Source organism: Lampetra planeri, chromosome 29, assembly GCF_965212315.1.
Source record: "Lampetra planeri chromosome 29, kcLamPlan1.2.h2, whole genome shotgun sequence".
Lineage (NCBI taxonomy): Eukaryota > Metazoa > Chordata > Hyperoartia > Petromyzontiformes > Petromyzontidae > Lampetra > Lampetra planeri.
Window position 1 is genome coordinate 521,109 of NC_136135.1, and position 12,523 is coordinate 533,631.

A 12,523-nucleotide genomic window follows, 5' to 3' on the forward strand; every position below is an offset into this window, starting at 1 on the left:
CGCAAATATGCCCGACTGTGAGGGCGGGCACAAGCCGGCGTGAGTAGGTTAAACGTTGAGTTTCATAAGGGCACCACGGGGTGACCAGCCCCTCCCCACCCAGCCCACCCCTACCACCCCCCACCCAGCCCCACCCTCACCACCCTCCCCTCCCCTCCCCACCTAGCCCCACCCTCCCCCAGCCCTTCCCCTCCCCACCCTCCCCTCCCCTCCCCACCTAGCCCCACCCTTCCCCCAGTCCTTCCCCTCCCCACCCTCCCCTCCCCACCCTCCCCTCCCCTCCCCACCCAGCCCCACCCTCCCCAGCTATCACTTGTGACCAGGTTTCTTCTGAAAATAGGTAAAAAATAGGTTAGGCTTTGCCTGGTAATACAAATATTGTTTAGTTTTATATGTGTATATTTAAAAAAAAGTGATTTGTTTACATTTCCTATACTTTGCACTCCTGTATTGTTTGTTGTTGTAACGTTCTGACCAGCCCCTATTGGACATCTGTGAGAAAAAGAGCTTCATAGCTCATCGGATTTCTCCAGAATAAATAAATAAATAAACGTTATCATCGTCCTGTTCTGGACGCTGTTTCGTTGCCACGGAAACACGCAGCCGCTGTCGCCACGGCAACGGGCGCGTCTCGCGGGGCGGGGCAAGGCGCGTTGGTGGGCACCACGTGACGCTCGCAGGCCAATCGCGGCGCAGGGTCACGGCGTGGGGGGTCAGGCCCAGGGCAGCGCATGGCGGCGTCGGCGCCCCCGGGCAGCAACGAAGCAGGAGGACGAGGAGCAGCAGGAGGGCAGCACCAGCAGGTGACGGGGCGAGGCACGGGGCACGGGGCACGGCCAAGCAGGGCTCCCCTTCATTAAAGGGGGCAGCGCCGCGGCCACGGTAGAGGGAGGCGGCCAACGTCAGAGCTGGAGCAAAGGCAGCAGGGCACAAGGTTCCAGTGTACACAAGACAAAGGTCCCCCGTGTAGCCTGAACAGACTGTTGGGGCAAGTGCTGTTAGCGAGTAGCAGCACCTACGAAGGCCGACACGAGGGGGTGGGTGGCCCGCCCGCCGCTGTCTCCCCAGTGCTGATGTTGACACACACTGCACCTGGAACTCATTTTTAAGGTTGAGTTGACCTAAGGGAGACCCGTGACCGGTTAAAATATTCGTGTCCACTGCTCTCCGTCGTGAGCGGAATGGAACTCGGCTCGCCGGGTTCGGAGCGCGGTGCGCTACTCACTGCGCCACCGCTCCCCAACTCGGTGAACGGGGCAACGCTGAAGTGTACGGGGCAGGGCAGGAGGGCACAGGGGTACGGCCCCAGTGTGTCGGGGCAGGGCTCCAGCACAGGGGGCATGACCCCAGTGTGTCGGGGCAGGGCAGGAGGGCACAGGGGGCACGGCTCCAGTGTGTCGGGGCAGGGCAGGAGGGCACAGGGGACACGGCTCCAGTGTACGGGGCAGGGCAGGAGGGCACAGGGGGCACGGCTCCAGTGTACGGGGCAGGGCAGGAGGGCACAAGGGGCACGGCCCCAGTGTGTCGGGGCAGGGCTCACGGCAGGGGGCACGGCAAGGGACAGCCACTGTGGTTGCCGTTACGCGATGGACGCAACATTGATGTCTGCTCCTGTTCATTCATCACCGTGAACCTTGCCCTATCCGCTGTTGGCTTGAGTCTTCTCCGCACTGCCGGCAATGACTGCGCGTTGTCACCACCCGCCCTGTCGCCGCGGCTTCGTCGGCACAGTCGAATAGACGGCACTGTGGCGGGGTGGTGGTGAGGTTGTGGGTCGTGGCATCGTGCGGCGCGGCTAAACCGGGACGGGGGATCAACAGCGCGGTCCGCTGGGGCATCATTGTGGCAAGAGCGTGTGGTGTGGGATCGGGCAGCGCGGGGTGGGGCGATGGTGGCGCGTGGTTGACGGCGTGGTCCGGCGTCGTCGTCGCAGACCAAGCTGGTGAGCGACCAGCCGTACGACGAGAGCCTGGACGTGACGGACACAGAGGAGGTGGAGACGCCGACGCCGCGACAGACCACAGGTGACCGTCGCTGCTCCCGCCGATCTGAGACACACCGCGACCACCAGTCACAGTTCTTCGGTCCTGGGGCTCAAGGGACAGACTACTGGGCGTGTTCGTTGATGGGTGTCGCGTAACTGCGTAGGACAACGGGGTGTAGAGATAGGGTTGCGTTCGGAATATGTTTAGGGATAAGGTTGAGTTGGGGTTTGGGATAGTGTGGGGCTAGTGCAGGGATTGCAATCGAATTCGGTAACAAGAACTCATTATTTCAAGAGCCCCAATGCACACGAATGCGAGGCGGTGGTCCTTAATAAGTAACGGTCACGAAACAGCCCTTAAAGAGACGGAGGTTGTCGACCCCTGGGCTAGTGGATGATGTTGGGTTAAGTGTAGGGGTTGGGGACAGGTTAGCTTCAGGATAGGGTTCGAGTAAAGTGTTAGGCTAAGGATAACACTAGGGATAGGGTTACGTTAAGGATAGGTTTAGGAGATGGGGTTGGGTAGGGTTAAGGAAAGGGTAAGGGATAGGTTGGGCTGGCTTAAACATCTCACTTGGCTGCAGAAATGTATGTCAGTGGGGCAGTATGTAACGCTACGTCGCCACTCACACTCGCCTTCGTATCTGCCCAGCGGTGCTGTAACACCATCTGTCCACCAGTAATGTAATGATACTCACACAATGCTGATAACACTTTACAATATTGAACTTGTAGCACAGTGGCATTCTACTCAGATCCAGTGCGCAGTGAACTAAGGCATATTTAATATGAATCATTTGTTGAATGTTTTATTTAGAGGGACACTTTGATTTTACATTAAAGCTATACTTTGTAGCTTAAACTCTAGGGGGGAAGTGGGGGCAACATCGCCCCCCCCCCCTACTGGCAGACTAATGCCCATTTTCAGCCCGGTGTTGCATTCACCTTTTCTGCACAGGGACAGCTGCCACCAGGAGGTCCCCTTATCTGGACTACAGCAGGCCCTTGCAAGGGTTGAGATGAGATGTGTTGTAAGGTCCTTTGATATACTGAGGCAGTGGTGGCGATGCACACGGCTTGTAATCCAGCACAGCGGAGGCAGCGAGGGTTCGTGGATCACACAAATGCTGCGAAACTCCCTTCCCTTGGAGATCGAGGTGCCATACCCTGGCTCACCAGGAGGAGATAGTACAGAAACATGTGGACTAATATCATCTGTCCTTTCTGTATAGCATAGAGTGTCGCCCCCTGGCATGCGTGAGGTTTCTCCGGGTGCTCTGGTTTCCTCCCACGTGTGTATGAATACTCATTACTTGACCGATAATTCCTTTATCGAGGACCGCAGAGCTTTGAGCGGAATTTGGTGCCGGCTCACCGCCTGGCTGCTGCTGCCTTCCCGCTCGCCTGCGGTTCCTCCTCCCACCTCCGAGTCGTCGTTATCGCTCTCCGAGAGTTACCGATGCTGTGCGGCGTACAAGTAGAGATCATTGTTGTATTATTATAAATGCACATTATTATCCTCGATCGCATGACCCCGTGTGACTCCCGTGTGACCCCAGCCCGAGAACCAAGTGCAGAACGGCGCTCCAAGATGTCGGAGGCCAGCGATGACGACGACGCCCAGGTGAGCGGCCCCAGACGGAGAACGGGGCAGCACATGGAGAAGAGGGTGGGGCAGCACACGGGGCAGTGAATGGCGAAGAAGAGAGGGCAGTTGGCAAGTTCAGGGCGGCCAGCACTCACTCTCCTCTCCACACCTCGCCTGCTCCTGCAGTCTATGGCAGGGATGCTGCTCATTGTTCCAAGCAGCCTTTTATCTGTTAGAATGTTAATTTCCATAGTTACTTCTTATAATTCTAGATTTTAAGTTTTCGTGACTGCAAGGATTCTTACTCTTTGGTTTTTTCGGTAAAGTTCCACTAGGTAAAAAAATAAAATAAATCACGACGTTTCGGGCGCAACACAAGCGTCCTTCTTCAGGTGGGGACAACTTAGCTTAAGCTGTCGCGCTTTCGCTAAGTTGTCCCCACCTGAAGAAGGACGCTTGTGTTGCGCCCGAAACGTCGTGATTTTTATTTTTTTACCTACGTGACTTTACTTCTTATAGTACTCTGCAAAGTGATTTCCTGCTCATATGAGCATTGAGGCATTGGTTGTCATCTCCTGTTGACAGCCCTGAGCCAGTGATGACTGTTCCACATTACTATGGTGGGGGCGAGTCTATCCATATGACAACCACTGTTGACTTCACTACAACGTAGTACCTGTTTTATCGACCCCAGAAGGATTATTGACTGAGTCAACCCCTAACCAGGATTTAAACTCGTAACCTTCTGATTGTGAGTTGCTAGCTCTACTGCTGAGCCACCCGACTGGATAGTAATTGGCATGATAACGTTAGTTTGGGTACAGCGGTGGAGGTTAGCACGCCTCTCTATGAATCCGGTGACCTGAATTCAATTTACAGCCACAGCTGGCATTGGCGATGAGAGATATCTGAACCAGTCCTGTGCCTGTAGTAATGTCTTACGGCTGGTATATCTCATCACTACCATCGTCGTCGTGTCCGCGGAGTTAGTGGGCACTGCACCCCAGCGGCGCGAGACTAATGGTGGCCCCTTGGCCTGCTGACGTGTGCCTCCGTGCCTGTGAAGAAGAGCCATGAGGAGGACTCTGATGAGGAGTCGGAGGAGTCCGAATCTGAAGAAGACAGAATGCACGGAGCCCCTCCCGAAGGGTACCACATACACACACAAGACAAAGATATATATTCATCACAGACTGCTCGGGCAAGTGCTGTCGGCAAGCACCGATGAAGGCCGGCACGGCACACGAGGGGGTGGGTGAACAGTACTTCGCCCGGCCGCCGTTATCTCCCCAGTGCTGATGTTTACATATTGCACCAGATACTTATTTGAAGCTGAGTCGACCTAGGCGAGGCCCAGGACCAGTTCAGATAATCGTCACTGGTGTTGGCTGTGAGCGGGAACCGAACTCGGGTTGCCAGGGTTGTAGCGCAGCACGCTAATCATTGTGCCGCCACTCCCGAAAACCCGCATACATACACGCACACACCCGCGTTGGGTACGCATTCCATGTGCATTCACGTTTATGCGTGTGCGTGCAGCGCGTACGACCCTGCGGATTACGAGCACCTGGCCGTGTCTGCGGAAGTGAAGGAGCTGTTCCAGTACATCACCAGGTGAGCTCACTCGACGCTCACCCAGGCCACGGGCTTGGCTCTCCCTTCTCAGGTTCGCTCAGTCTGCGATCTTATCACTCTGAATTGACATGATCGTCTCAGATCTTAGAGGCTGATCAGGGTTGAGCTTTGCAATTGGAATGTTGCGAGTTCCAATCCCTTTTTGGGGTTGACTCGGCCCATCATCCCTCTGGGATTGATAAATTGAGTGCCACTTTGTGTGGGGAAGTCAACAGTGGTCAATCGATTAATGCTTATTACGCAGAAAGTCCCATGCAGACAGTTAGTTACCCAACTAGTTTTCAAGGAAGATTCGTGGTGCATCAACACAGAACAAGAGCAAGGATGTCATAGTAATCCATAAGCAGGAACTGACAGCAACAGAACAGAATGCGTCAGAGGTGCAGCCACAAATAGTGATAAAAAACAATATTAACAAAATAAATAACAACGTTTGTATAGGCTACAGTGGGTTACTTTACGGTCCATAGTTTGGGTTGCATGGCCACAATCGCATAAAATGTACGAAAGCGTTGCATTTATAATAATAAAGTATTACCATGAGTTTATTGTCCCAATGGCCACTATGCCCCCTTGCAATGCGTGCGCACGCATGTGCGCTGTGCCCCCTGTAATGCATGCTGCGTGTGGGGGGTGCGTGCGCGCTGCGTGCATGCAGGTACACCCCCCAGACGATCGAGCTGGACATGAAACTGAAGCCGTTCATCCCAGACTTCATCCCGGCCGTGGGCGACATCGACGCCTTCCTCAAGGTGCTTTTCTCTCCTCTCCCATCCCCGTCACACGGCGGGGCGCACTGGTCGTGAGGGAGCTCGGTGGGTTGTGGTGGTAGTGGGAGTAGTAGTGGTGGTGATTGGAGTTGGTGGTATTGGTGGGAGTGGTCATAGTAATGGAAGGGGTTTTGGTGTCTGTCTGTGTGTCTGTATGTATGTATGTGTGGTGTGTATCTGTCTTATGTGTCTGTGTGTCTGTCTACGTGTGCGTCTCCCGGGAATAGTAGTGCAGCGGTTAGCGCGCTGCACTACGAACCCAGTGAGCCGAGTTCGATACCGCTCACGGCCAATTTTGGCGATAAATATCTGATCCAGTCCTGAGCCTCCCTGAAGTCCATGTGGCCTTTAAATGAGTACCTGGTGCAGTAGGCATTAGCATTGGGGAGTCGATGGTGGCCGGAGTTGTTGTTGGCCACTTGCCTCGACTGCCTGTTAACAGCTATCTGGGGGTTCTGTGTGTGTAGGTGCCTCCTCCAGATGGCAAGCCAGACACGCTGGGTCTCACGGGTCTCGACGAGCCGTGCGCGCGTCAGTCCGACCCCACCGTGCTCACGCTGTGGCTCACGGAGAACTCCAAGCAACACGCCACTCCCGTACGTACGCACACTTGCGCACGCGCTCATAACAACGCACTCGCGTGCGCTCGCACGCAAAAACAAATTTCTCCCTTGGAGCGTTTTCAGGCTGTAAACACACACAGTCCATCACACAGAGACATGCACAGTTATGCTGTCAGACACAGTCACACAAAAGAGATGCACAAACACACAGACAAAGAGACACAGATATAGACACACAGTTGTTGTGAATCATGGCATGTGTATTGACGTGGTGTGTATATTTACGCGGTGTGGTGGTGGTGTGGTTGTCTGGCGGTGGGGCTTGCACGTGCAGCATGTGAAGGTGCGGAGTGTGGAGGAGGCAGAGAGGAACCCGCGCACGTTGGAGGCATGGGTGGAGAGCATCTCCGAGCTCCACCGAGCCAAGCCTCCACCCAACGTGCACTACACCAAGTGCGGCACAACTACCCAGCCACCCACCCAGCCACCCACCCACCCACTCAGCAGTCGCCTCGCATGCTTATGACGGAAGTGCCCCCGTGCGTGTGTGTGTGAGCGTACAGGCCGATGCCTGACATCGAGAGCCTTATGCAGGAGTGGCCCCCGGAGTTTGAGGAGCTTCTCTCCAAAGTGAGTGGCACCACGACCCCCACATTCCTCATCTTCACCTTTTCACACACTGAGCACACACACGGAGCGCATTCACTGATCACACACACAACACACACGCTGAGCATACACACACGTAGCACATTTACGTTTACGTGCCGCACTTTGGCACGTGCTCTCGCAGGAACATGCGTCCGTCGTTTCTGGTTGTGTCGTTTGTTTATGTCTGGAGGAAAGCGTCGTCGAGTGTCGGGTATCCTTCCTAGAGAGCTGACCGTAAGTTCAAGGGCCACGAGGAGGCAGGGGTTGGGAAGCTGGCCCGCGGCCTCCCTTCTGTCTGCGTGTAAATAAAATAAATATAACTTTTTAGTCTCATCAGTCTATTGGCTTGCCAAATCAATAACATCAAGCAGCATTTGTATATGCACGGAAACCGTGGACCGGTTCCAACCTTCTTGGTCTCATTATTGAATCAGGATTGTGTAAATAAGGCTGCCGGATTACTCGATGTGATTGACAAAAGCACTGCATGTAGACGGATGTAGATAAGCAACCATGGGAATGATGCCTTCAACTCTCGAGGGAGGGAGGGATGTGTTGACGTTTGGCCGATGATGATTCTGGTGACGCGTGTGCAGGTCAGCCTCCCCTCGGCTGATGTCAGCTGTGACCTGCCCCAGTACGTGGACCTGGTCTGCGGTGAGTGCCCCGGCGCCCTCCCCTGCCCCCTCCCCTCCTCCCTCGCCCCCTTCCCTCCTCCCTCGCCACCTCCCCTCCTCCCTCCCACTCGTCCTCAATATTTAGATTTGCATTCACCCATATTCCAGTCCCCCCTCCCTTCTGCCTTCAAATCACGAGTTAAAACGCATATATTTGACAGGCCCTGCTTCTCCCTTTCCCCACATCGTTCTCTTCCCACTGTGCGGGGCTTTGAGTTGTTTGGTCACATGATTTAGGACCGTAGAAGTAAAAGTTGTTGTTTGGTGAGGAGTAGTGGTGTGTTGGTTAGTGCATTGCACTACAGACCCAGCGACCCAAGTTCTATTCCTTGCTTATGGCCGACATTGGTGATAAATATTTGAACCGGTCCTGGGCCTGTCCTAGGTAAACTCTGCCATGAGTGAATACCTGGTGCGATGCGTAAATGAGCACTTGGGGAGACAAAGGTGGTTGGGCATAGCACCAGCACTTGCCCCGACAGTCTGTGGAGGCTGTAAGGTGGACTTTTGTCTTTGGTGGTGGTGGTGATCGTGCTGTGGCTATGTTTGGGGCAGCCATCTTGGACGTACCGGTGTACAAGAGTCGCGTGCAAGCGCTGCACGTGCTCTTCACACTCTACTCCGAGTTCAAGAACTCGCAGGTGGGGCGACGGCCGCTCGGTACAACCACACTCAACAGCTCGATACAACCACACTCAACAGCTCGGTACAACCACACTCAACAGCTCGATACAACCACACTCAACCACTCAATACAATCACACTCAACAGCTCGATACAACCACACTCAACAGCTCGATACAACCACACTCAACAGCTCGATACAACCACACTCAACCACTCAATACAACCACACTCAACCACTCAATACAACCACACTCAACCACTCAATACAATCACACTCAACAGCTCGATACAACCACACTCAACCGCTCAATACAACCACACTCAACAGCTCGATACAACCACACTCAACCACTCAATACAACCACACTCAACAGCTCGATACAACCACACTCAACAGCTCGATACAACCACACTCAACAGCTCGATACAACCACACTCAACAGCTCAATACAATCAGACTCAACAGCTCGATACAACCACACTCAACCACTCAATACAATCACACTCAACAGCTCGATACAACCACACTCAACAGCTCGATACAACCACACTCAACAGCTCGATACAACCACACTCAACAGCTCGATACAACCACACTCAACAGCTCGATACAACCACACTCAACAGCTCAATACAATCAGACTCAACAGCTCGATACAACCACACTCAACCACTCAATACAATCACACTCAACAGCTCGATACAACCACACTCAACAGCTCGATACAACCACACTCAACAGCTCGATACAACCACACTCAACAGCTCGATACAACCACACTCAACAGCTCGATACAACCACACTCAACAGCTCGATACAACCACACTCAACCACTCAATACAATCACACTCAACAGCTCAATACAACCACACTCAACAGCTCGATACAACCACACTCAACAGCTCGATACAACCACACTCAACAGCTCGATACAACCACACTCAACAGCTCAATACAACCACACTCAACAGCTCGATACAACCACACTCAACCACTCAATACAACCACATTCAACAGCTCAATACAACCACACTCAACCACTCAATACAACCACACTCAACCACTCAATACAACCACACTCAACAGCTCAATACAACCACACTCAACCACTCAATACAATCACACTCAACCACTCAATACAATCACACTCAACCACTCAATACAATCACACTCAACCACTCAATACAATCACACTCAACCGCTCAATACAACCACACTCAACCGCTCAATACAACCACACTCAACCACTCAATACAACCACACTCAACCACTCAATACAATCAGACTCAACAGCTCAATACAACCACACTCAACCACTCAATACAACCACACTCAACAGCTCAATACAACCACACTCAACAGCTCAATACAACCACACTCAACCACTCAATACAACCACACTCAACCACTCAATACAATCAGACTCAACAGCTCAATACAACCACACTCAACAGCTCAATACAACCACACTCAACCACTCAATACAATCACACTCAACCACTCAATACAATCAGACTCAACCACTCAATACAACCACACTCAACCACTCAATACAACCACACTCAACCACTCAATACAATCACACTCAACCACTCAATACAACCACACTCAACCACTCAATACAATCAGACTCAACAGCTCAATACAACCACACTCAACCACTCAATACAACCACACTCAACAGCTCAATACAACCACACTCAACCACTCAATACAATCACACTCAACCACTCAATACAATCACACTCAACCACTCAATACAACCACACTCAACCACTCAATACAATCACACTCAACCACTCAATACAATCAGACTCAACCACTCAATACAACCACACTCAACCACTCAATACAACCACACTCAACCACTCAATACAATCACACTCAACCACTCAATACAATCAGACTCAACCACTCAATACAACCACACTCAACCACTCAATACAATCACACTCAACCACTCAATACAAGCACACTCAATAACGTGATACAACCACACTCAACCACGTGACACAACCACACTCAACCACGTGACAACCACACTCAACCACGTGGTACAACCACACTCAACCACGTGACACAACCACACTCAACCATAAATGTTGATTTGAAGCTTTCGTGACTGCAGGAATTCATATTCTTGGTTCTTTCTGTAAAGTCACGTAGAAGGGAAACAATAAAATAATAAAAATATAAAACAATAAAATTATCACGACGTTTCGACTGCAACACAAGCAATCATCATCAGGTGTGAAAACGTCGTGAGAATTGTATTGTTTTATTTTTTTATTATTTTATTGTTTCCCTTCTACGTGACTTTACCGAACGATCCAAGAATACACACTCAACCACTCAATACACACTCAAACGCTCGATACAACCACACTAACCGCTCGATACAACCACACTCAACCATCGTCACAACTGCATTGTGTTCCATCATTGTGTCACGGTGTTTATTGGGCCAGGATGCGCCCTTCTCATGCGGTAGCCGGCAATGGCGGCCTCATGTCAATAGGGGGCAATAGGGGGCAACAGAGGGGCTGAGCCCAGTGCTGAGAGTCGATGCGCCATAGGGTCCAACGGTGACCCTGTGGAGCAGCGTGTAAGAGGGGCAGACCCCAGACCCCAGGAGGGGGGCTGGAGGATGACATCATCCCCGGATCCTTCTCGAAGGTTCGAGAAGGAAGGTGTGGCCGGGGCGGAGCGAGCCACGGCTCTGTATAAAAGACGGACCTTTGGACGGTCCGGGGAGTCGTCGTCCAGCTGAAGACAAGAAGCCTCGTGAAGACTGAAGAGCCACAAGGACAGAGCCGTGCCCCTGGCAAGGGTCGTCTCAAGCTTATTACCAGTGAATATTCCAGCTTCACTCGGGGAGGACTTTCAGATTAGCCAGTAAGAGGCATATTAGACTGGGGGGCACACTCTCCATCGTGTATCGGGTGTGAGGGGCCGTGACCCTCTGTGTTAACTGTTAATTGTTAAAATAAACCCGTGTTGCCTCGGATAAGTTTCCTCTCTGTTTTGAACCCACTACAATTGCATGGACTGCTGCCATATGTGTTATGCGGCCTCACACAAGCACAAAGATCTCCCATGTAGCCTGCATAGGCCAATGGGGCAAGTTCTGTTAGCGAGCACCTATGCAAGTCTGTGGATCTCTGTGTAAGTCTGTGTGTCCCTGTCTGAGTCATTGATTGTGTTGCAGCACTTCAAGTGGCTGGCTGAGAAGGGGGGCGTGGGTGAGGCTGGCAGTGCCCCCCAGGCGAGTGAGCCGGAGGCCGAGACCCTGACTGTGGACTGAGAAGGCTCCCCACCACTTTCCCACACACACACCACTCACATTACACCACCAGCACACGGCATCATACCAGCACCACCCCACACACCATAAAAACCACACCAGCAGTACGGTACACCACACCTGTGTTATACCATTCACACCACGCATATACCGGTGGCACATTTGCATCATACCTGCAGCATCCAACACCAGCATCGCATCATGCACCCCACACACCACTCATATGGCACTAGCAGCACGCTACATTGTACCATGAGGACCCCATACGAGCAGCACACCAAACACACCACGGCAGCGGCACATCACACCAGCAGCATGGCCACACACGCGCCTGGCAGGTGCGTGTGTTCTCTGCGTTCCCCACCTGCGCCCCTTCGTCGTCTACCGTTCTCGTGTCACTCTGCACTGTTGTTGTTGTTGTCTTTTATTTTCATGAAATAAACAGAAGTAAAAATGTCTCGTCATCTCAATGGGCCATAGAAGGAAATAGTGAGATAGGCTGCGTGGTAGAAGTATGTGTGGGAGACAAAGGCGACCGGGCGTGGTGTTGGCCACCCACCCCTTTCGTGGGTGTCGCGGTTGTGCTACACAGCTCATCAATGTGATTGTGGGTTTACTCTGTGCCGTGCACGACATCCGACGTTTCGCTCCACGCTGCTGAGAGCTTGGATTCACTTCCTGAAGCAGGTCCCTGCCACGTGGAGCGAAACGTTGGACGTTGTG

At 52.6% G+C, this 12,523-nt stretch overlaps 1 protein-coding gene across 3 annotated transcripts; it reads left to right on the forward strand.

Moving 5' to 3' along the window:
* The first annotated feature begins 677 nt into the window (after positions 1-677).
* Positions 678-12,256, forward strand: IFT46 (intraflagellar transport 46). Of its 3 annotated transcripts, none has more exons than XM_078608033.1 (12): positions 678-803; positions 1,934-2,024; positions 3,544-3,608; positions 4,639-4,721; positions 5,112-5,186; positions 5,866-5,959; positions 6,445-6,573; positions 6,875-6,993; positions 7,104-7,170; positions 7,788-7,848; positions 8,424-8,528; positions 11,705-12,256. In XM_078608033.1, the coding sequence occupies exons 1-12, from the start codon at positions 732-734 to the stop codon at positions 11,722-11,724; spliced, it is 981 nt and encodes a 326-aa protein (XP_078464159.1). In that variant the 5' UTR covers positions 678-731; the 3' UTR covers positions 11,725-12,256. The 3 variants fall into 3 exon arrangements, with proteins under 3 accessions (XP_078464159.1, XP_078464157.1, XP_078464158.1); XM_078608031.1 differs by having other exon boundaries at positions 679-803; positions 8,424-8,509; XM_078608032.1 differs by having other exon boundaries at positions 679-803; positions 4,642-4,721; positions 8,424-8,509.
* Positions 12,257-12,523: the final 267 nt, after the last annotated feature.

Bases quoted from the DNA above. Each gene is read 5' to 3' on its own strand.
- IFT46 (XM_078608031.1), top strand. From the start codon at position 732: ATGGCGGCGTCGGCGCCCCCGGGCAGCAACGAAGCAGGAGGACGAGGA. The intron at 3,609-4,638 runs GTGAGCGGCCCC...GTGCCTGTGAAG, and splicing joins GCGATGACGACGACGCCCAG to AAGAGCCATGAGGAGGACTC. The intron at 8,510-11,704 runs GTGGGGCGACGG...ATTGTGTTGCAG, and splicing joins CCGAGTTCAAGAACTCGCAG to CACTTCAAGTGGCTGGCTGA.